The sequence below is a fragment of the Strigops habroptila genome, chromosome 21 (genome assembly GCF_004027225.2).
Source record: "Strigops habroptila isolate Jane chromosome 21, bStrHab1.2.pri, whole genome shotgun sequence".
Taxonomy (NCBI): Eukaryota; Metazoa; Chordata; class Aves; order Psittaciformes; family Psittacidae; genus Strigops; species Strigops habroptila.
The window spans coordinates 3,162,074-3,186,055 of NC_044297.2; the positions used below are offsets into that span (position 1 = coordinate 3,162,074).

Genomic DNA, 23,982 nt, shown 5'->3' on the forward strand with positions numbered 1-23,982 from the left:
TTCTAGCCCTGCTCTGGGGCAGGGGAAGCAGAGAGGCAGCAACTGTGGTTTGGGGCAGCATCAGACCTGCCTTTGGTAGGAACAGGAGCAGTTCCCCAGCTCTCCCTGAGGAGGAGAAACTGAATAGGCTATTAAGGCAATACAGAAGAACCCAGAGTGAGCAGCACGGCTGCCCATGGCAGGATATGAGCCCAAATCCACTTGAATTCCCTGCAGGCACTCGGTATCACGACACTGGGCCATTCCCCTGCTGAAATCCTGTGTCCTGCTCCCAGCTCTTGTGCTGAATACAGGCTCTTTCCTTGGAGACAAGGATTCCTGAATTCAGGGTTTGATCCAGTGAAAGAAGCCCTTTGCACTGCAGCGTTTTGGGATGTTCCTGCTTGCTGCTGGGCTGGATGTGCTGGGAATGCCTAAATCCAGCATCAGCCAAGGGGTCTCTTCTCCCCTTAGTGGGGAGCCTGCAGAGGAGGAGGGATGGGTTTGGGGAGGGGTTTCGTATGGAGCAGATGCTCGCAGGATCTCGGAGCGGATGCTGGACACAAGCGGTTTCCTGTTGCTCTTCCAGCTTCAGCTGCAGGATCTGGGACCAGCATCCTGCAGCACAGGGCACGGGAGGGTAATTCCTGCAATGGAAAAACAGGGAGGGGGGGAATAACCAGAGGGGAAAATGGGAGTTTGCTGTTGATTTTTGGCTCTTTACTAAGATGATGCCACTCTCCAGGGCTCTGGAGTCCTCCAGATCCACAAAAGCACATGTGGAAACAGCTTGGGAGCTTGTGCTGATGAGTATCTCTGCTGAGTATCTCCTCTTCCCAACACCCACCGCCACAGCAAGTTGTATTTGTTTGGAGAAAGGAGTAAATTTCTTTTGCCCTCCAGGAACTATTGGTCCTGGAGAGAAACCACATTCCCAGAGTGGCCTCTTGTCGTCCTTCCATGACCCTCTTCCTCCACTCGCTGGCACGGGGTCCTGGAGACTTCATTGCCTGCTTTTGATCCCTTTTGATTTGAAGCTGCAGTGAGCCGTGGCCTCAGAGAAGCTGAGCCCAGAGAGGGGAGAGGGGACGTGGGAGGGAGAAAGGGGAAGCTAAATATTGAACTTAGTGTGGAAACCGCTGAGGCAAACAGGGAAGGCAAGAAGGGAAGAGCGTTAACTGCGGGGCGGAGGCCAGGAGGGGATGGAGCAGCGTGACCATGCAGTGAACTGTGTGAGTTTGGGCAGGGGCTTCCTCCGTGGTGCGGGGTCCTGGAAGGCGATAGGAGCCCCCTCAGAGCCCCCACATATAGGGGGGGCTGATGGGACCCTGTGTGTGCCACCACCCTGGGCACAGCACCCTGTGCCACAGTGAGGCATTGCATTGGACCCTATGGACCACATGCACAGGGGGGTATCAAATTGGGACTCTATGGACCACATGCACAGGGGGGCATCAAATTGGGACTCTATGGACCACATGCACAGGGGGGCATCACATCGGGCCCCTATGGACCACATGCGCTCTGGACCACGCAGGGCTCCAGCCCCCCCGCTGATGTCCAGGGCTCCACCTTGGAACCGGGATGGGACCTGGAGCTTCTCGCCCTCCGGGACGGCGCAGACCCGTAGCTCCGGGGCTGCAGCTCTGGGTTCTGCGGGACCCAGCGGAGCTCCATCCGCAGCCCTCGGGGGCTGCAGCTCCGCGTCCTGCGGGACCGCCCGGGCGGGGAGCGGAGCCGATGCCCCCGGCGGGGCCGGGGGGGGCGGGCCGGGGCGGGCCGGGGGAGGCGCCAGGGCCGGCGGCGGAGCGGGGCAAGCAGGGGGGAGGCGGCGCCGCCGGAGCCGCCCCGGGGAGCGGGGCGGCGGCGGCGGTCGCAGAGCCGGAGCCCGGAGCCCGTGGCCCGCGGCCGGGGCCATGCGGCGGGCGGCGGCGCTGGTGCTGCTGGCGGCGGCGCTGAGCGGAGGAGCCGCGGCGCGGGGCTGCCCCGCACAGAGCCTGGGCTGTAAGTGCGGGGCCGAACGGCCCAAAGCGCCCGGTGGCTCCGCCGCGCCCCGGCGGCGGGTGGTCTGCAGCGGCGGGGGGCTCCCGGCGCCGCCCGAGCCGCGCCTCCTGCCCGAAGGCACCGCCACGCTGTGAGTACCGCGCACCGGGCACCGCTCCCCTGCCCCGGCATCCCCCCGGCCCCGGGCATCGGCTCAGGGCATCGCCCCCCGACCCCGGCATCACCCCCCGGCCCCGGCATCGCCCCCCGATCCCGGATATCGGCCCCGAAAGAGTCGCGCCGAGCCCGCTCCGTGCTGCTCGACGGCCCCGAAGCGGGGATGAAGCAGCGGGACCCCCCCGCATCGTTCCACGCTGGCGGGTACCGGGGCCGCGCTCTCACGGCTGGTGGGGACACGGGGACCGGGGGGCGATGCCCCGGCCGAGGGGTTGTTCTCGCTCCTTAAGTGATCCCGCACCGAGAGCAGCGCTGCTCGGTTCTGTGTTAACAACCTTTAAACTCCAGCAAAGCGGGGTGTTGCGGCCGCGGAGCGCCGGAGGGACCCCGCTCTCCCCACGGCGCAAGGGTTTAATGTGGGGACGGGAGCTGGAAATCCAGGAAACAGGCTCCTTCTCCACGCTTCCCTCCTCAGCGTTTGTGGCTGAGCGCTGGGAGAGGATGTTTTTGTTTGAAAGCGGCTGTTCTCACTGGAATACTCGCTGGGAAGAGATGAGGAGCAGTCAGTGGGGTTCGGGGTTGTGCAAAGGGTCTAAAGCTGCTTCCCAAAAGCTTCCTCATGCCCTTGGTGCCAGAGGGTCGGGGTTTTGGGCTCCTGGCGGAGGAGATGTTTGAATTAGAACCTGGTTTGGAGGGCAGGGCCGCAGTGCTGGTGCTGCTGCTTTCACCCTGAGGGTGCCCATGGCCTCAGCTCTCCACCTTCTGCTCCTTGGTGGGGTTTGCTGGGTGCTGCGGAGGATTGGGGCTCCTGGTCCCATCTTGCTTGAACCTCATGTGCTTGAACCTGCTTCGTTTCATTGCCGTGATTTCTGAGCATCTCTTGCTTCCCCACGTCTGTGCTGCTCACTGAGAGTGGCTTCGTTTTGGGGTGATGTTGTCTGCTTTGTGATGAGAGTGGCTTCGTTTTGGCGTGATGTTGTGTGCTTTGTGACAATGGGGTGGCTGCAAAGGAGACCCAGCTGATGCCACCAGCCCTCATGTGGTGGGTGCCCCTGAAGCATGTCTGTGAGTGCCATGAGCAGGATCTGAAGCGTGATGGTTGTATTAAAGGTGTAAATCACTGGAGCAACAGCACCGGTGTGTGTCCTGGGTGTCCCTTGGTGGGTGATGCAGGCTGCAGGGCAGGTGGAGCTGCTCCCACTCTCCTTGGCTGTCTTTGCTCTTCATTTCTTTCCTCTTACAGCCCTTTCCTACACATCAGCCCCGGCAAATACCAGGGGAGGACCTTGGAGTCCTTAATCAGTTGATATTTGGGGAAAGCATCCCTGTTCTGGTGCCTTCTGCAGCAGAAGCGGTGTAACCACAGCTCGGATCAGGAGTGGAGCCCCATGCTGGTGGGATGTGGGGTTTGGAGCTGTCTGTGGCGAGGCCGGCTCCCTCAGAGGGGCCGGGATGACCGTGCAGAAGCATTTAGGGCATTACACGATCCCACTAAAACGTGACATGAAACCTACAGGCGTAGGCAGAAACCTACAAATATGTGGTGACCCTGAGCTCTGCTCTCGCGCAGTAAACATGATTTATTCCAAACCCTTTCCAGATGGAACAATCAAAACCAGAGGCTCTGGCTTCAGGAAGATCTCCTGGAGCTGCTTGGGGTGCGGAGGGGGCCCGGGCACGTGGCAAGGGCTGCGTGTGCCTCAGGGGACATCCCACTGGGGACAGGCAGGTTTTGAGCCCCATGGGCTCCTATCCATGCCCTGAGGGATGCTCAGGTCCAATCTGTGCCCCCAGGGGTGCTCAGATCCCGCCTGTGCTCCCAGGGATGCTCCCAGATATGCTCCCAGGGATGCTCGGAATCCCTGTGCGTGTTCTGTGCAGAGTAACTCTTATAAGCAGAGCCCTGTTCCAGTCTCCATCCAGTCTGGCCTGGAAGCAGGCATGTGTTAGCACTGAGGAGCAGCATTGGTGCTGTGCACAGAGGGGAGGGCTCCTTTACCGGGACACAGGGACGGCTGGAGCCGGTCTGTGCCCTGCGGGTCCCTCACCCCGGCTCTCGTCTGGCTTTTCCCACACTCTGGGTTTACTTCTTTATTTATCTTTCATTATTAGGCCTGTGCTGAGGAATCCAAAGCTGCCTCCACAGCAGCTGCTGCTGATTTACCCCCCGCGCCTGAGAAGCGCTCGCTGGCACCGCAGCGATGGGCAGAGCAGGGGATGAGGGATGCCCCATGTCCCAGGGCATGCGGCAGTTCCTCATGGGGGGCCATGTACTGAGTGGAGCTGCGGCTCCTTTCCTCTTCCCCCTGCTCCTTTCCTCTTCCTTCAGCTCCTTTCCTCTTCCTTCAGCTCCTTTCCTCTTCCCTCGGCCCCTCGCAGGGATCGCTGCTTGGGGAAAGAGCAAACCAGAGCCGAAGCAGCGCCCGCAGATGTGGAGCAGCAGAAATTAGCTCCATGTGGGGAAGCCATGGTGCAAGGAACCGTGGATGGGGGTGCTGGGAATCGGTGGTCCTGCTCCATCCTGATGCTGGGTGCAACACCCAGGGCTGCGGTGTTGGAGCCCTTCAAGCTGTGTGATGGAGGTGGGTTAGGGAGATGGGGTGTTTCGGTTCTTGCCTTAATATCCACAACCATCCCGGCTGTGTCCTGCCAGTCTTTGGTCCTGTTCATGCCATGGGGAGACCTGCTGGGACTAGTGCAGGCAGAAGCGCTGCCTTCCTCATGGAGCAGTCACAGGAACATCTGCAGGGTGATGCTCACAGGGACACAGCAGACATTATGAGCTGTGTGCTCTCTGACACCCCATTTTATACCTAGAGGTTAATTCTTGCCCCCAGCTCATTGCCAGGAGGAAAGAGGGGTGCCAGCCTTAACACATTGGGTTGTCACCCCGTTTTGGCTCATAGCCCTGCAGAGCTTGCCTGGCTGTGGCTGGCTGGGAGCAGCTTGTACCAATGCAGTGCTCATAGAATCATGGAATGGTTTGTGTCGGAAAGGACCTTAAAGCTCATCCAGTTCCAACTCGAGCAGGTTGCTCCAAGCCCCTGTGTCCAACCTGGCCTTGAACAGTGCCAGGGATGGGGCTTAGGTCCAGCCTCCAAGCACTGCAGTGTGCCCATGTTTTGGGGCCAGGGGATTTGGCACCTCTTGGGGACATCCCTCGAGGTGCCGGGGCCCTGCAGACGTGTCTGAACAAGGCTTTAACTCCCTCCCCCTCCACTGACCCCTGTGCTAATCGCCTAATGGAAAAAGCACTGTAGCCCTAACGAGAGGCAGAGCGCGCGCGGCCAGCCCCGCTGTCACACGGGCGGGAGCCCAAACCTCTTCCAGATGTGGAATCCCAGCACAGGCCTCATTTATGTGCACAGCTTGATTGCACTGAAATTACAGATTGTCTGCAGGGAATAGAGGGCTTTGACTTATGACCAATTTCCAGTTCTACTTGAACTCCCCTCTCCGAGCCCGATTTATCCTGGGCCCTGCAGATGGTTTCTTTCTCAAACCTTTCTATGTTATATATTGAGCTGTAGCTTGGGCAGGTTTGGCTTTCCCTGTGGGTCGGAGCATCCCGGTCCTGCCGAGGTTTCACCCTCCCTCCAGGGCTTGTTTTTCCGGTGCTAACAAAAGCTGAGGCTTGGAACAATAATTTTTGCCATCCAAAATAGCCCGGCGTGACGCGAGGCTGGAGGCAACGCCCCGAGATCCCAAACAAAGCACGGACAGAGGGGTCCCCACCAGCTCCATGGAGCTCCAGCCGCGATGCTGAGCCCTTCCCGCTGCCCTCAGCACCTCTCGCCATTCCCAAGGCTCCTCTTTTCTCCTCCTAACCCCTTCCCTGTGCAAAGCAGCGAGCTCTGCTCGGGGCGCAGCCCTATCTGCTGCGAGCAGATGCTTTGAATTAATGCACTTGGAGAGCAGAGCAGCGCCGTTCCCTCCGCGGCCCCCCCATTAACCTCCACTCGCTGCCTTCCCCCTGCCTGCCCGGGCTGGGGGAGCCACCGTCTCCCCGCGTCCTTTTTTGGTTGGGTCCAGAGGAAGTTTATTGTTTCAGCAGCCCAGTTTCTGGAGCCGTTATTTATCCAAGTGGATTCCAGCACGCTTGAAAAAACAATCCTAGGGTTTTTTTTTTTCGCTTTTGGCTCCTCTTTTTGAGATGAAAAAACAAAGAAGAAGAAGAAGAAGGGATCTCTCTATCTCCCTGCCTGCAGCCTCCTGGGGTTTGAGCCCTAAAAGCCCTGATGTGGGATGTGTCTGGAAAGACTTTTCCAGCCGATGACTGTCCCGGTGTCGGGGCTGTCCTGGGAGCACTGGGGAGGCTGCATGGGCTGGAGATGGGATGGGGTTTTGGGTGGGATGGTGCTGGAGCAGCTCGAGGGTGGTTGGATGTCGAGAGTTTACCAAGGTGAGGAGTCCCATCCTGGGCTGGAGCTAAGGCTTTGGAGGAGCAGAGCTGTGCTTTCATGGCTTGCCAAGCCCGTAGATGGCTGGGACATGGGGACATCACGTCCCCTCTGCACCCCTGGCGCCACATGGACCTCGGTGAGCATCCATAGAGCTGCTGTAATCCCTGCACACTGGTGGCAACCACCTTGGCCATGGCAAGCCAAAAGGATTGGGGTGCAGCGGGGTTTGCTTGCAGCCCTCCACCCCCTTTGCCCCCTCTTTCCTTCCTCCTGGCCAGGCGTGAGAGCAGAAGCAGCTCTTGGGGTTTGAAATCCAGCTGAGAGGTTTGAGGCCAGCCCCATCCCAATGTGGGGTCCTGCTGTTCCAGTGTGGCTCAGGGACTGCTCGCCCATGACCCCATGTGCTGGGTCGGGGTGGCCTCATGGGCACACTTATTCTGGTGTATTTTGGGGTGTTTCAGTTCATCTCTTGCAAGGGGATGGTGCTGAGGACCCGCAATGGTTCTGCTACTGTGCGGGAACGGAAAGTCCCATGGAGCTTGATGAGAACTTCCTGACACACACGCACACACACACAAAAAAAACCAACCCAGAAAACATTTTGGAACAGAACATCCATAAAAGTAGAGGAAACAAAACAAAACCCTGTATGAGGATGTGGGTTGTAACGGGGGAGCGTGACCCAGCTGGTTTGTACAGGATGGGGAACAGCGGAGCCAGGATTGCTCCCCACAAAAAGCTTTATCAGGGAGAAAACTTCCAAGCCGAGCCGTTTGCTGTCAGGGCGGGTTTCTGTGTGCCAAGCTGTGGTCGAGGAGCTCTCCTCCTGAAGGCAGAGCAGAGCAGGCGCCGCGCAGCCGGGGTCCCTGCGCTGGTGGCTCCAAGGGGTGGCTTCACCCTCGGCCGAGCTGCCCCCCGGGCCGGGGGTCCCGCGGCTGCTTTCCCGGCTGTCGGCGGGCGGTTGCTGGCTGCGGATCACAGGGAAGGCCGATCCCATCGGGAGCGTTGCCTTTTAAGGCGGGGAGTTGTGTTTTCATGGCAGAGGCGCAGATGGTCCCAGGGGTCCGGGAACAAAGCGAGCATCCCTGCCGCCGGGGGCTGCCTCCGAGCCGGGCACAGCCCGGTGCAGGCTGCTGCTCCCTGCTCATCCCTGGATGTGACCCTCTGCACAGCCCATGCCCTGGAAGGCTTCGGCATTCCCGTAGCTCCTCCCTGCGCAATGGGGACCCCCCCGTGCCTCCCCGGGCTGGGGCGCAGGAGGTCTGAGCCCGGTGTCTGGTGCACTCATGTTTTCTGTGTTTGCAGCTCATGCAGCTCCAGGGGCTGTTCCAGCAGGATCCATTGTGCATCTCCGAGCCTGGGGGTTCTGCTTGCCCTATCTATAGCTTCAGCAGGGAGCCCCCGAGGTCCCCCCATGCGTGCGCAGCCTTTGCTGGGTTGTGAAATCTGCTGCCGCTGGAATTAAAACCTTCTGGAGCTGCTGGAGCCTTGAGCAACAGCCCCTGCGGATACCGTGATGGGAATCGGGGCTGTGTGACCCAGAGCTGGGGCTGCTCCGGGAATGATGCTGCTCCGGACCCATCCCTGCTGCGGGCAGGGTGCCGGGGCTGAGCTTGCTGCCGGTGTTTGCTGCTGTGCTGGATGATCTGAGCGGTGTTCCTGCAGGGAGGAAAGGGCAAAGACGTGGCCCTGGCCATGGCAGCTCCGGCCGTCGGCGTGTGGAAGCAATTTGCGTGCTGCCGGGGCTGCCGGCCGCTTCCGCTCCCCGCCGGCCGGGTCGCAGATCCCTGCGGACACAGCAGCTCCCGGTGGCAGCTCCTCATTAGCACAGGATGCGGCTGAGGGCGGGGGGGGATGCGCTGCTGGACCCCAGCCCTTCCCTTCCATCAGCCTTCGGCGGGTTGGCAGCTCCCAGCCCGGCGCAGGAGCGCGGCCACAGGCTGGGTGCTCGCAGGGGATGGAGCTCTGCAGCACACAGCCACCATTCAGCCCTGCTGCAGAGCCTGCCCGTGTGTAAACAGCCCCGGCTCCGGCCCTCAATGAGCCCTTTTTATCCCGAGCCTCTCCCCTGGCCGGGGCTCCCGGTGCCCTCCCGGCCCCTGCTCTGTTTTTGGATCAGTTTTGGATGCAGAGCGTTGCTGGTGCCGATCCAGCCACCCGGGAGCTCCAGGGAAGCTCCTCGAGAGCCGGCTCCTGTCCCCAGGCCATGGTCTGGCTCTGCTAATTGCCACTGACACGCTTTAATGAGGCTGAATGGCCGGGTGCTGGTGCCCTCCTTCCCTCCCCGGTCACCCGCAAGGGCCCCTTTGGCCAGCAAAACTGTTTATTTTGGGATAAAATCTCAGCACTGGAATGGCCTCGATGGCAGGGCAGGGGCTGCGGGGTCCCCTCCTGGTTATGGGTACTCGAGGTGCCCTCTTGGTGTGGATGCTGGGATGGGGATCTCATCACCCACATTATGCAGCTCCTTGCACCCATGCCCAGGTGCTGGAGTGATGCCCTGGGCGCTTCCAGCCGGTGCTGCCATGCGTGTGGACTACAGCACTGCATCCCAACACGGCCATTGCATCCCATGACCATGCAAGCCTGCCCCTGAGTCTTCCCATCTCCATCCCTGTCCTCTTCCCATCCCCACCTCCATCCTTATCCCTATCCCAAGGGAGTAACGGGGCTGCCTCTCTCCCTCTGCTCTTCCCACAGGCTGCTGAGTAACAACAAGATCACGGTGCTGGAGAACGGCTCCTTCTTCGGGCTGCGGGTGCTGGAGAAGCTGTGAGTGCCCGGCTGGGGGTCGGGATGGGCAGCGGGATGCAGGCAGGAATTCCATGGGGTGGCTGCCGACACTGCCACACGGGTCCTGCTCCCAGCATCGCTCCCGGGTGCTGCACCGGGGCACTGGGTTTGCCATTGGCACCCAAAGGACCCCGAGGGCGGGAGGCACCGGGGGGGCCGCGCTCCGTGAGGGTCGGTATGAAAAGCGACATTGTCCCCCCGAACAAAGTCAACTTTCTTATCTCTCCATGAAAGGCATCTCTATGGAGGGAGCTGTAATAAGGGGAGATTTATGGCCCCCATATGGGTTTGATCTGTAGGTATGCAGGAGTGGGGACCGGCGCACTGAGGGTGTTTTGTTCCCCGCTGTGGCCCCGCGAGGGTCTCACACATTCCTGCACCACCGTGGGGCTGGATGGGCTCCCGCCATGGGACACTCACCCTCTGCCACTGTCCATGGGCATCGTGCACCAAAACCCACCTCTGCCCTGGTCTGGGGATGGTGACAGCCCTGGTGAGGGTTTGGCACAGCCCCAGGGGCAGCAGGACCCACAGTGTCTGTGATTCATTAGCCCGAACAAGGAAGCATTTTGGGTCCAGAGAAGGGCAATGGAGCTGGTGCAGGGCCTGGAGCACAAGTGTGATGAGGAACGGCTGAGGGACCTGGGGGGGTTTAGTCTGGAGAAGAGAAGGCTCAGGGGGGACCTTATCGCTCTCTGCAACTGCCTGACAGGAGGATGGAGCCAGGAGGGGGCTGGTCTCTGCTCCCAAGGAACAAGGGATGGGACAAGAGGAAACGGCCTCAAGCTGCACCAGGGGAGGGTTAGATGGAGATGAGGAACAATTCCTTCCCCAGAGGGTGCTCAGGCATTGGAACAGGCTGCCCAGGGCAGGGCTGGAGTTACCGTCCCTGCAAGTGATCCCAAATCGTGTAGCCGAGGCCTCAGTGCCATGGGTTAGTGGTGGCTTTGGGAGTCCTCCGGTGGGTTCTAGACCATGGGCAGCACTCACTCAGTGCATGGTGCTGTGTGTGGGGTGCGCAGTGCCTGGTGCATGGCACTGCAGTCAGGATGCACAGCACCAGGATGTGGAGCAGGGGTCCCCATGCAGATGTGGGCACAGCTCTGGGGCTGGTTTGGCTTTTAAAGCCATGGAAATCCCCACGGGACTGGTTTTGGGGTGAGCGTGAAGCAGTCACCGTGGGGACCCTGTGGCCCTGCAGTCCCATGTGGTTGAGTCCTTCCCAGCTCCTGCTCCTGGCACCGAGCTCATTAATAGGAGGATTAATGGGTGCTGCGCTCAATGGGAATGGCCATTGCAGAGCTGGGAGCTGCATCCCGGAGGGACCATCCCTCCAGATCCCCTGGGGTCCCCCTGAGAGCCTCCATGCCCTGAGAGAGCAGCTGCCCCATGTCCCCTGTGCCGTGCTGGAACCCCGTATGGGTCAGATGGGGAGCCCCAGCGTGTCCGGGGGGGCCATGGGCTGCGCTCCCCATCCCAGCCGGCATCACGCTGCTCCTGATTGCTCTTGACAGGAGCTCTAATTGCTTTCATCGGGTTGGTTTGGGGCCGTGGCACAGATGAGCCCCATGGAGGGACTGTGATGGGGACAAAGTGGGGGCTTGAGGGCTTCTCACTTCTCATGCTGGGGCTTGTGCACCCTCTGCCCACCCTGGGCGCTTCGGTGTCCCAGCATGATGTGGGGACGGGGTCTCAGGGGGGTGCAGGGTCCCTCCATGGATCACCCCATCTCCGGGCTCACAGTTTGGCATCTCCAGTGATTTGTAGCAGCGTAATGAGATTAATGAGTGTGAGCGGGGCCGGAATGCGGCCGGGGCAGCCATGCACTCATTAGCACAGCTCCGCTTGGGAATGTCCTGCTCCTGCCCTCTGTGGGGCCAGCGCTTCCCCCTGTTGGCTTCGGGCTGCGAGGGGGGCTCAGCCGGGTGATGGCAGTGATGGGATGGAGTGTGTCCATCTGTCTGTCCACACCGGGCTGTGCTCAGGGAGCTGCTTGTGTGGCTGCTGGCTCAGCCCTGGGGCGCTTGTGGCTGCACTGGGCTGGATGAGGCCCTTTGTGCCAGGGTTTGCTGGGAGCATCGAGGCAGTTGCTTTGCAGGGTCCCCGTGCATGTGTGGTAGCAAGGGGGGTCCCCATGTACATGTGGCAATGGGGGTCCCTGTGCATACGTGGCGATGGGGGTCCACATGTAGACATGGCAATGGGGGTCCCCATGTCGATATGGCAGTGGGGGTCCCTATGTAGACATGGTGATGGGGGTGCCCATGTAGACATGGCAATAGGAGTCCCTGTGCACACATGGCGATGGGGGTCCCCATGCACACGTGGCAGTGGGGGTCCCCATGTAGACATGGCAATAGGGGTCCCCATGCACACATGGCTGTGGGAGTCCCCATGTAGACATGGCAATGGGGTCCCTGTGCACACATGGCCATGGGGGTTCCCATGCAGACATGGCAATGGGGGTCCCTGTGAACACAGGATGATGAGGGTCCCCATGTAGACATGGCAATGGGGGTCCCTGTGCACACATGGTGATGAGGGTCCCCATGTAGACATGGCAATGGGGTCCCCATGCACACGTGGCAGTGGGGGTCCTTGTGCACACGTGGCAATGGGGGTCCCCCTGTAGATGTGGCGATGGGGGTCCCGTGCACACGTGGCACCGTGCTCTCGTGCCTGCAGCGTGTCACCGTGCCGGGGTGGGGGGAACAGGAGGGGGCTCGGGACCGGCGGAAGCACGAAGGCAAACAAGCACAGTGCGGGGAGAGGAGCCTTGTCATAAATCAGCAGCAGCAGCCCCGGGCCCCCGGCCAGTGGGGAGGAAGTGTCTGAGCGAGGAAGGCTCCTGCGGGGCTGGCCGCAAGCCCCGGGGGCCCAGCAGGGTCCCAGCGTGTCCCATCCCTGCAGCCCCCAGCCCAGCGGAACCGAGCTGGGTTTTGGCACTGGGCATGATTTGGCTGCTGCATCCGCGACTGATGTGGGATGTGCTGGTGGTGGGTGCTGGCTGGGGGTCTGCAGTGTGGGGGACCTATAGCAGGGACTGGGACTGGTGTGGATGGTCCCCCTTGGTGTGCATGGGTGCGTGTTGGCAGGGTGGGTGTTGGCAGGATGGGTGTTGGCACAGCGGGTGTTGGCGCTGGTGGCGGTGCAGGTGAGTGGAGCTGTTCCTTCAGCACCGGCACTCACCTGGTCCCTGCCTGCACATCTGCCTGCACATCTGCCTGCACACCTGCCTGCAGACCCCGCCATCGGAGCTGCCAGGACACGCTTTTGCCCATTGGGGAAGGCTGGTGCAGGCAGAGCTGTTGCATCAGCCAAGCAGGATCGGGATGATGCTGGCCAGGAAGGTGTCACAGAACATTTCCCTTCCCTGTGGGGTCCACCATAGCGCTGTGTCCCCCCCCACCAGCATACCCTGCTCATTTGGGGGACCTGCAGAAGCCACTTGGGTGAGTTTTAGCCTGGAAGCAAAGCACATCCATGTGTTTATGGATGCAGGCAGCATCGCCATGTTCCCTCTCCCTGTGTGGCCCCTCACGTCTCGCTGGTGGGACCCCCCAACCTTCCTGCACCCCAGCTCTGTGGGAAGGGTTTGTACCACTCCCCCCATCCCAGGCACCAGGTTGTGGCTTTGAGATGGGCGCTGTGGCTCAGGGGGTGTCCCAAGAGCCACGGGTGACCCAGCGATGAGCCCTATTGCTATATATAAACACGGCGCTGCCATATGGATCCCATTTCCTCTCCCAGCCAGCACTGCTGCTCAGCAGGATCCTCCTTGCTGGTCCTAGGGACATCCAATGGGTGATGCCACCGGTGGTCCCTGGCTCCCCACACCGGCACACGCCTGGCGAGGCCCTGATTAGATACGAGCCTGCAATCAGGCCAATAACCCCAATGAGCTTCCTGAGGGCTGCAGAGCCCTTCTGGGGCTGTGCTGGCAGTTGTGGTGTGTTCTTATCCCACATGCAGGAGATAACCCGCCAGGATACGGCTGCTCCGGAAACAATGTGTGAGCCTGGAGCATGCCAAGGGGCTGGCATCCCCCCTATGAGCACTGGGGAGCCTGACGCCTTCCCCGCACCCTTTGGAGAGATAACGAGAGGGAAATGGGATGGAAAGCTGCTAATGAGGCTCTTGCAGGGGGTTTTGCAGTGCTGAGGAACCTGAGTGTGGGAGATGGGGCTGGGGGGTGTGATGTGCCCTCAGCCCCGCTGTGTTGTGTCTCCTGTGGATGGGTCCCTGCTGCACACCCTGAGGTCTGTGTCCATCTCCCCGCAGGGACCTGAAGAACAACCTCATCAGCACGGTCCAGCCGGGCGCCTTCCTTGGCCTCCCCGAGCTGAAGCGTCTGTAAGTGCTGCTGCAGCCCCCCCGGGGACCCCCCGGGCTGGCCACGGGGACATTGGGGTGTCGCCATCCCAACAGCTCCTTCACTTGCCTTGCAGAGACCTGTCCAACAACCGCATCGGCTGCCTGAGCGCCAGCGTCTTCCAGGGGCTCTCCAACCTCCTCAGGCTGTAAGTAGCTCCCTGGGGATGCCCTGGCCAGCCCTGGGGCTGTCCTGTGCCATTGCCGGCAGTTTGGCATCCCGGGCTCTCCCTGTGCCATAGCCCAGTGCTGGTTCCTACCAGTCACTGGTAGGTACAGCTCATCGGCTGTACCCTCATCGGGTGCTGTGGTGGGATGTGTGGGCACAGTGAGGTTTTCCCTCTCCTGCAAGTCAGGTTAAATATAAGGAAGAGAGTATATATATATATGAGGCGCTGGCACAGCGTGCCCAGAGCAGTGGTGAATGCTCCATCTCTGGCAGTGTTCAAGGCCAGGTTGGACAGAGCCTTGGATGACATTGTCTAGGGTGTGGTGTCCCTGCCCATGGCAGGGGATTGGAACTGGATGATCTTAAGGTCTTTTCCAACCCAAACCATTCTATGATGCTAAGCCCCAGGTCCCCTCCATGCCTCCTTTCTCCCCTCTCCTGCAGGAACATGTCTGGGAACATCTTCTCCAGCCTCCCACCCGGCGTCTTCGACGAGCTCCCCTCCTTGAAAGTCGTGTGAGTTTGCACCCCAGGGTCCCTGTTGGGGGGGAGTCTCTGCGCTGGCGTCATACCCCAGCCCCACGGGCACCCCATGACGCTGTGTCCTTGCAGGGACTTTGCCACCGAGTACCTGACGTGTGACTGCAACCTGCGGTGGGTGCTGGCGTGGGCCCGGGGCCGCGCAGCGCACATCTCGGAGCGCACGGTCTGTGTGTACCCGCGGCAGCTGCTGGCACTGCCCCTGCGCGGCGCACACGAGGCTCAGCTCCGCTGCGGTGAGCCGGGGCCGGGGCCGGGGTGATGGCAGCGGGCAGGGGCCGCGGGCTCAACCCCGCTCTGTGTCCCCCTCGCAGCGGGCGCCCCGGAGCTGCACACACACCACCTCATCCCGTCGCTGCGCCAGGTGGTTTTCCAGGGAGACCGGCTGCCTTTCCAGTGCACCGCGACCTACCTGGATAACAGCACCCAGATCCGGTGGTACCACAACAGGGAGCCCGTGGAAGAGGATGAGCGGACGGGTGTCATCGTGGAGGAGAGCCTCATCCATGACTGCACCTTCATCACCAGGTCAGGGATGGGGATGGGGATGGGATGCGGACAGGGATGGAGATGGGGATGGAGATGGGAAAAGGACAGGGATGGGGATGGGAAGAAGATGGAGATGGGGATGGGAAGAGGACAGGGATAAGGATGGGAAGGGGAAAGGAGACAGGGATGGAGACGGGAAGAGGATAGGGATGGGGATGAGGATGGGAAGGGGGCAGGGGTGGAAATGGCGATGAGGATGGGAAGAGGACAGGGATGGAGATGGGAATGAAGATGGGGAGGAGACAGCGATGGGGATGAGGATGGGAAGAGGACAGGGATGGAGATGGGAATGGAGATGGGAAGGGGACAGGGACGGAGATGGGATGGGGATGGAGATGGGAAGGGGATTGGGGTGGACGTGGGAAGTGGATTGGGGTTGGGGGTGGAGATGGGATGGAGATGGAGATAGGAACAGGAATGGGGATTGAGATGACATGGAGAAGAGGATGGAGGTGAGATGGGGATGGAGACGGGGATGGAGATGGGGACAGTGATAGAGATAAGACAGGAATGAAGATGGGATGGGGATGGCAATGGAGACAACATGGGGATGGGAGCGGACACAAACACTCGTGGCCGCAGGGCTTGCTGGTTTGCGTGTACCAAGTGCCATGGGTGGGATGCCAAGTGTGGGCACCTCCTGTGCTTCATGGTGCGCGTGTCCCCATGCCCCCAAGCTCAGGGGCCCACTGCTGCGGGTTCACTGTGGGGCAGACCCACCGTGCCACCCACCCCCTGTGCCCGCAGCGAGCTCATCCTCTCCAACATCCATGTCTCCGCCAATGGCGAGTGGGAATGCGCCGTCTCCACCTCCCAGGGCAACGTCAGCAAGAAGGTGGAGATCGTGGTACTGGAAACCTCCGCATCCTACTGCCCCGCTGAGCGGGTCACCAACAACCGCGGGGACTTCAGGTAGGGCCCTGCGGGATGCGGGATGTGGGATGGATGTGGGATGGATGCGGTGTGTGAGCTGTGTGTGCCAGGGGCTTGCTGCAGGTGACTGTGTGTCTGGTAGTGATTAGCAGCCGCAGGGAGCGTGGGTCCTTTTGAAAGGCTTCCCGTGCCGGCGGCGCAGCCCGGCTCCAGCAGCAGAGGTGTTGGAATTTCTTTGGCATGAGACGAAAGGCTCCAGGCGCCCGCTGTAACCCCGGTGGGGCTGTTATGGAATATAAATTACTCGTACAGTCAAATATGGCTTAAATTAACAGCGCCCCCCCCCGCCATCCCCATCCTCATCGCCCCGCTCTGCTTCCCTCTGCGTTGTGCTGAGGGATCTGGGATTGGAAGGGAGGGAATGTGATGATGGGGAGGGTCTGAAGAGGGAAGCAGGTTGAGGATGAGGATGCTCATGTGCAGCGGGAAGGGGCTGGTGGCCTGTGGTCATCATGTGCCCATGCCCGCAGATGGCCCCGCACCCTGGCAGGGATCACTGCCTACCAGCCCTGCCTGCAGCACCCATTCGGCGCGGGGCCGGTGGGCGCGGGCTCGGCGGTGGAGAAGCAGGCATGGCGGCGCTGCGACCGCGCCGGGCGCTGGGACCACGGCGACTACTCCCATTGCCTCTACACCAATGACATCACCCGTGTCCTCTACACCTTCGTGCTGGTGAGCTGGTGCTGCCCAGGGCTTTGGGGGCACTGTGTCACTGGTACAGATGCTGAGCATCACCCCATCGTGCTGCTCTTGCAGATGCCCATCAACGCCTCCAATGCCCTGACCCTGGCTCATCAGCTCCGCGTCTACACGGCCGAAGCAGCCAACTTCTCAGATATGGTTGATGTCCTCTACGTGGCGCAGATGATAGAGAAGTTTATTGGCTACGTGGACCAGATCAAGCAGGTAACGAGTGCTGCTGCTGCCCCCTGCATGGCCCAGCCTTGATGTTGGGTGTTTTTGGGGTGGAAAAGCACAAATCGGGGTTGTTTGCTGCTGGGGACAGCAGTAGCTCTTTGCGGAGCCGTTGCTGTGCCCGCAGCTGACGGACGTGATCGTGGAGATGGCCAGCAACATCATGCTGGTGGACGACCACATCCTGTGGATGTCGCAGAAGGAGGAGAAGGCTTGCACCAGCATCGTCCGCTCCCTGGAGAGGATCGCGGCCCACACGCTCAGCACCAACTCCCAGCACATGGCGGTGGTGAGCGGGGGGTCTCTGCCCATGCTGGGGGGTCTCTGCCCATGTTAGAGGTCTCTCTATCCAATGTTGGGTGTCTCTGCCTGAGTCAGAGGGTCTCTGCCTGTGTTGGGGGTTCACTGCCCATGCTGGGGGCCTCTCTATCCAATGGTGGGTGTCTCTGCCTGTGCTGGGGGGGTCTCTGGCCATATTGGGGGGGTCTCTGCCCGTGCTGGGGGTTCACTGCCCATGCCAGGGGATCACTGCCCATGCTGGGGGTCTCTCTATCCAATGTCGGGTGTCTCTGCCTGTGTTGGGGGGTCTCTGCCTGTGTTGGGACGTCACTGCCTGTGTAGGGGGGTCTCTACCTGTGTTGGGAGGTCTCTGCCTGTGCTGGGTGGTCTCTGCCTGTGTTGGGGCATCACTGCCCATGTTGGGGGTCTCTCTATCCAGTGTTGGGTGTCTCTGCCTGTGCTGGGGAGTCTCTGCCCAACTGGGGGTCTCTCTGCCTATGCTGGGGATTCACTGCCCGTGCTGGGGGTCTCTCTATCCAATGCTGCGTGTCACTGCTTGAGCTGGAGGTCTTTGCCCATGCTGGGGATCTCTCTATCCAATGTTGGGTGTCTCTGCCCATGCCAGGGGTGTCTCTGCCGATGCTGGGGGGTCCCTGGCAATGCTGGGGGTTCACTGCTCATGCTGGAGGACTCTCTATCCAATGTTGGGTGTCTCTGCCTGTGTTGGGGTGTCTCTGCCTGTGCTGGGGGTCTCTCTATCCAATGCTGGGTCTCTCTGCCCATTCTGGGGTCTCTCTGCCCACGCTGCGGGGGGGTCTCTGCCCATGCCATGCCGTTGACCACCCCCCGTTGCTACCCATGACAGAACTCACGCAACATCGCCTTTGAGGCGTACGTGGTGAAGCCCGAGCGCTACGTGGGACTGAGCTGTGTGGCTTTCCAGCGGCGGGATGGGGCTGCGGCCGAGCGGGGCCCCGAGCCGCTGCCCGACCAGCAGCTGAGGCTGCGCTGCACCACGGGGCGCCCCAACGTGTCCCTCACCAGCTTCCACATCAAGGTAAACCAGGGGATAAAGGGGGATGCATGGGGGGGGGGGGATCGGTCCCTGCTCACCATTGACCATGCACCCGCAGAACAGCATCGCCCTGGCCTCCATCCAGCTGCCCCCCAGCCTATTCGCCAGCCCCATTGCGGCTGCCCCACCGGCTGACTGCAAGCTCCAACTGCTGGTGTTCCGCAATGGGAAACTCTTCTGCAGCACCGGCAACTCCTCCCGCCTGGCCGACGATGGCAAGCGCCGCAGCGTGGCCACGCCGGTCATCTACGCCGGGACCTGTAAGGGCTGATGGTGGAGGGGGGCTTGGGGTGCCCTGTTTCTTGGGGTTTGGACCCCTATGGAGCTCCTTGGGGTGTTCCTGCAGCACAGAGCCATCCCTTGGGGTCTTCATGGGGATGTGGTAGGGATCCTCCCCGCCGTGTCCAGCCCCATTTGGGGGTGCAAGGGTGGTTCTTATAGAATCATAGAATGGTTTAGGTTGGAAAGGACCTTAAGGTCATTCAGTTGCAACCCCCTGCCATGGGCAGGGACACCTCACACTAGACCATGTCACCCAGCCTGGCCTTGAACACTGCCAGGGATGGAGCATTCACCACTTCTCTGGGCACCCTGTGCCAGCACCTCAGCACCCTCACAGGGAAGAACTTCTTCCTTGTATCCAACCTGAACTTGCCTTGTTTCAGTTTGAACCCATCACCCCTTGTCCTATCACTACAATCTCCTATAATCACTACAATCACTACTGACCTGTTCCTCTGTTGCTGCAGATGGTTGTGGAGTGGGAAACCTGTCGGAGCCGGTGGCCGTGTCCCTGCGGCACCCCGGGGAGGGCGCAGACCCGGTGGCCGCATACTGGAACTTCGAGGTGCTGGGGGGCATGGGGGGCTGGAGCGCCGAGGGATGCCAGTTGGCATCACAGGAGCCCAATGTCACCTCCCTGCACTGCCGGCACCTCAGCAATGTGGCTGTGCTCATGGTAGGTGTGGGGTGTGCAATGGGGGGGCTGCGGGTGGAACGGAGGGATGGGGACGGGTCTGACGGGCTCTGTTGTGCTGTGCAGGAGCTGAGCGGTTTCCCCAGCGAGGCACAAGGAGCTGTGGAGGTGCTGCACCCGGCCATGTACACCTGCACGGCCGTGCTGCTGCTCTGCCTCTTCACCACCATCATCACCTACATCGTCAACCACGGGTGGGTGAGCGCCTGCGCCGCGGTGCTGGTGGTGGTGGTGCTTGGGTTGATGGCTCTGGGCAGCTGGAGGAGAAACCCAAGTGCTGCCAATGGCAGGGAGGAAGGTCTGTAGGAGGTGGCCCTCCAGGAGATGGCCCTATAGGACATGGTGCTTTAGGACATAGGCTTACAGGAGACCGCCCTCCAGAAATGTGGGGTGGTTGGATAGGGCCTTGGGTGAAATGGTCTGGGGTGAGGTGTCCCTGCCCATGGCAGGGGGTTGGAACTGGATGATCTTAAGGTCCTTTCCAACCCAACCCATTCTATGATTCGATGATTCTATGGCTGGACATGTCCTGCCTTCATGGCAATGGGTGCCTTGGGCTGCTTGGCTGTGTCTTGTCCTGCAATGAGAGGCATGGAAGGGGTGAGGTGGAATGTTGAGGGTGTTGTGAATTCCTCCCACTGGGTCAGCAATAGTGAGGAGCTGGGGCTGAGGGATGGGGTCCATCTCATGATGGAAACACGACTGCTGCCCTGCCAGGCCAGGAAGCACTACAAGCTCATCCCATACCTCCAGCTCTGTGTGCGAAGCTGCTTTATCCCTATGTTCCATTGCCAGAGCATCCCTCCAGAGCAGGCTTTATGCTGTGCCTCTCGTGCTGCAAATACCTGTCCCACTATGTCTATTTTCCAGCACCATCCTCATCCCACGGAAGGGCTGGCACATGCTGCTTAATCTCTGCTTCCACATCGCCATGACGGCCGCTGTCTTCGCAGGAGGCATCACCCTCACTGGGTACCTGATTGTCTGCCAAGCGGTAGGTGCAGAGCACAGCGAGGTCCTGCCTCACTGGATGAGGACCCCATGGACCCACAGACATTCCTGCAGCATCCCCATTCCCAACCCTGTCCTCTCTCCCGCAGGTTGGCATCATCTTGCACTACTCTTCCCTCTCCACCCTGCTGTGGATGGCGGTGAAAGCCAGGGTGCTCTACAAGGAGGTGACCTGGAAGGTGCCACGGCAGCCGGATGGGGATGTGTCCCAACCAGCCCCCAGACCCATGCTGCGGTATGAACCCCCTTTTCCCCTCTCCCTGGCCCCATGGGGAGATTCCCTGCCCCAAACCCAGCAGCTGAGGCGGGACTGGCTCCATCCTGCTGTGCCGTGCTCTCCCAATGGGTGCATGGTGACACCGTCCCCATCATGCAGGTTCTATCTGATCGCTGGTGGGATCCCCCTCATCATCTGCGGCATCACAGCAGCCGTCAACATCCACAACTACCACGACAACAACCCCTAGTAAGTGTCCCTGCTCCACCATTGCCTTCCTCCCCAAACGGGTGGCCTCCCACTGCCGCTTGGGAAAGCTTGGGAAAGGTAGGGGAGATTTTTCCCATGAATTATCCATATATTGGGAAAAAATCACATAAAGCCAATGCCATTTGGATGCTGAGCATCACAGCACTATGGGTCTGCTCACCAAAGCCTCTTTCCTCCTGTATAGCTGCTGGCTGGTGTGGCGGCCCAGCCTGGGGGCTTTCTATGTCCCAGTGGCCTTCATCCTCCTCATCACCTGGATTTACTTCCTCTGTGCCGGGCTCAGCCTCCAGTGCCGACCCTCACATCGGAAAGACATCCCGGAGCCACTGGAGCCACCGCCACGACTGGGGGGTACCAGCGACCTCCTGACGGACTCTGGGTCCATCTCGGTCACATTGAACTCGGGGCCCCCTTGCCCTGAAGGGGACGGTGTCTACTCCTTGGAGGTGCAGTTCTGGGCGCTGGTGATCACCCATGCCTTGTACGTTGCCCTATGGACATTCGGTGCCATGGCCGTGTCCCAGCGCTGGTACTTGAACATCGTCTTCAGCTGCCTCTACGGTGTCACCGCTGTGGCGCTGGGACTCTTCATCTTCATCCACCACTGTGTCCGGCGCCGGGATGTCCTCAACTCCTGGTTCTCCTGCTGCCCTTCCTATAGGAACGCGCTGCCCATGCAGGCGTACGTCCACCCCGGGCTGGTGCCGGAGGACGGCTCGCAGGTCTTCATCGGCTGCGACCCCGAGGCAGCTCGCTCCAGGGCATCCTCCTCCTCCTCACCCAGCAGCGCTGGCTCGGCCGGGGGCCGCTGCAAGCTCACCAACCTGCAGGTAGCCCAGAGCCAGGTGGATGCTCGCCCGGAGCCGGATCCCAGTGATGGGAAACCCACCATCAGACACACCAGCAACCTCCACGGGCGCAGGAACCACCGGGGCAGAACTAAGCAGTGCCGGGATGGGAAGCACCATCGCTTGAAAGTGCTGCGGGGCCCCTCGGAGCATCCCTCGAGCGAGAGCGGGAGCATCCACAACAGCCAGTCCGAGAGCTACCCCAGCGGCAGGAACAGCCCCGTGAGCAGCGCCCGCACAGCACCGCGGGTACCGCAGGATGGGGACGTGGGTCCCAGCCACTCGGAAGGCAGCGATGGGGGAAGGAGGGTGCCTGACTTCGTTGAGGCTCGCCGGAGGAGCGCCAGCAGGGATAACCTGCGTCAAGCCAGCGCTGCCGAGAAGGAGGCGAAGCGCCGGTCCTACCCGCTCAACGTGGCCAGCCACAACGGCGGCCTCAAGGGCAGCAAGTACGACATCAACCTGGCCAGTGCTGACAGCGGTGCTGGGATGAAAACCGGCCTCTGGAAGAGCGAAACCACGGTGTAAAGGTGGGGAAGGACAGGATGGATGCAGCGTTTTCCTCCGGGAGCGATGCTGCGGGAATTGCCCCAAGCACTATGGGGATGGCTGGGGGATCCAGCTCACCCTGGCTATGGGGTGATGCTGGGACCCCCACATCCCCCCTGGAGGAGGCTCAAAGCTTCCCATGGGGGGTACAGGGGCACAAGGCGAAAGGCAATCCCTGCTCTGCAGCAGCCCGAACTGCAGCCGTACATCAATCACTCCTGCGTGTCACTTAAGACTGATCCTAAAGGCTATTTTATTATACAGAGGAAGAAAGAAAAAGGTCTATTTTTCAAAGCTATATTATTGAATGTATATATGTACAGACAGGTCAGTGAGTGATGCAAGTGCCTCGATACCAACCAGTATTCTCCGGGAGCGGGCATGGCCACAGCCTGCTCGTGCCACGACTGCAATATTCCCGCTGATGGGACCACACCAAGTGCCCTTTATGTACAGACACGATGCTTGTGCGACCCCAGCCTGAGCAAGCTGCTCTGGAGCGGGTCAGGGAGCAACTTCTCTGTCTGAAATGGTTTTACATGCAAAGCCCCGTGGGTTACGCCAAAGTTAAAGCCATATTGCAAAGCACAAGGTAAGAAAGAGGAGCCTCAGCTCCAAGGTGAGGCAATTGTCTGCACTGTGTTAATGCCAGACACTAAAATCACGGCCAGAAAGGCTCTCAAGCCCTCAGAGGCATAAGCTATGCAATGGGGTGGGCTGGCGGAGCCGTGATGCTGGCAGAGCCGAGACCGACCCTCTCCACCAAAGCACCAAAGAGCTGAGCCTCAAAGCAGGTCCTGGTCCTTAACCCAGGGGTGCAGGCTCAGAGAACACTTCGGTTTGCTCTTAGGAAGGCAGAGAAACCCCCTGGCTACTGGTATAAGATGAGAGGAAGGTGCCGGGGAGCAGGGGCTGTTCCTGGGCAAGTGGGAAAATGATGTCTAAGTTATTCCTTGGACACAACACATTTAAAGGGCTGGAACTTGGATAAGCACTTATTTTGTATTTTTCCCATTTAAAAACAAGTCCCCCCCCTTTTTTTTTTCTAGCTTAAAAAAGCCAGGCTGCCAGGTCTTGGTTTCCTAAAACAAGCCGAGGTTGGGATGGCAAAGCTCATCCCAACCTCATCCCAGCACAAGACAGCACATCCTGCCCCTGCCCATGCTGGACCAGGGCTGTTTCTCCTGCCTCTGCCCCTTCCCTGCCTCAGTTTCTCCCATGTACAAATGAGTTTCAGTATTCAGCTACCTCCCGAGGGGTCGTGGGGAGGGGGAACCACAAACCAGTGGAGGAAAAAGCACTTAGTGATGGATTTCTCTCACCTTCAGCAGCCCTGGGGGACCCCTCACGTGGTTCTGCCTCATCTCTGCCCAAGTGATGGCTTAAACCACAGCCTGGTATTGAATACAGCGTCTTGTCGCTGCCGCAGCCTCCCCGGTCGTGCTGATGCTGAGTTGTTATATATGCTTGCTGCACTGTGACAGTATTATATGAAAAGCTTTGTATTATTAATTACACTATGTTTTTTGTTGGTCTGTTTACATTTACGAGCAAATGACATATCAACGGAGAGCTTCCTGCAATATACCTGGGGGAGGGAGGGGAAAGTATGCCAAAGAAATGACTTTAAAGGGGTCTGGTTTGCCTTTTTCTATGAATAGAATGTTTCTAGCAGATTATGTTCTGTTTAATATATTAAAGATTTGCCCGTCTGCCAAGATCTATGGGTGTTTTTCACAAGGACAACAGGCTGCCAGGCATGGGGAGGGCACTGAGCAGCAGCAGCACTGCACACACACAGCCCAAAGCTGTGCCTGTGCCATGATTCCCAGTTTCCCACCCCTCATCTAACCTCTCAGCAAGAGAAGGTGTCTCCTTGATCCTCACAAACCCACCCTGCCAAGGGAGGCGAAGCACAAGAAGGTGAGATGGCCCCAGGAAAGCC

At 60.1% G+C, this 23,982-nt stretch overlaps 1 protein-coding gene across 1 annotated transcript; it reads left to right on the forward strand.

Annotated features, from left to right (window-relative positions):
- Positions 1–1,895: 1,895 nt before the first annotated feature.
- ADGRA2 (adhesion G protein-coupled receptor A2) lies at positions 1,896–23,757 on the forward strand. The gene is made up of 19 exons (XM_030509941.1): positions 1,896–2,113; positions 9,243–9,314; positions 13,617–13,688; positions 13,784–13,855; positions 14,320–14,391; positions 14,488–14,651; positions 14,730–14,943; positions 15,712–15,876; positions 16,368–16,569; positions 16,654–16,803; positions 16,940–17,101; positions 17,957–18,148; positions 18,225–18,426; positions 18,916–19,124; positions 19,209–19,336; positions 20,013–20,136; positions 20,243–20,388; positions 20,530–20,619; positions 20,825–23,757. Exons 1-19 carry the CDS (start codon positions 1,896–1,898, stop codon positions 22,014–22,016), a joined length of 3,846 nt encoding a protein of 1,281 aa, XP_030365801.1. The 3' UTR covers positions 22,017–23,757.
- Positions 23,758–23,982: the final 225 nt, after the last annotated feature.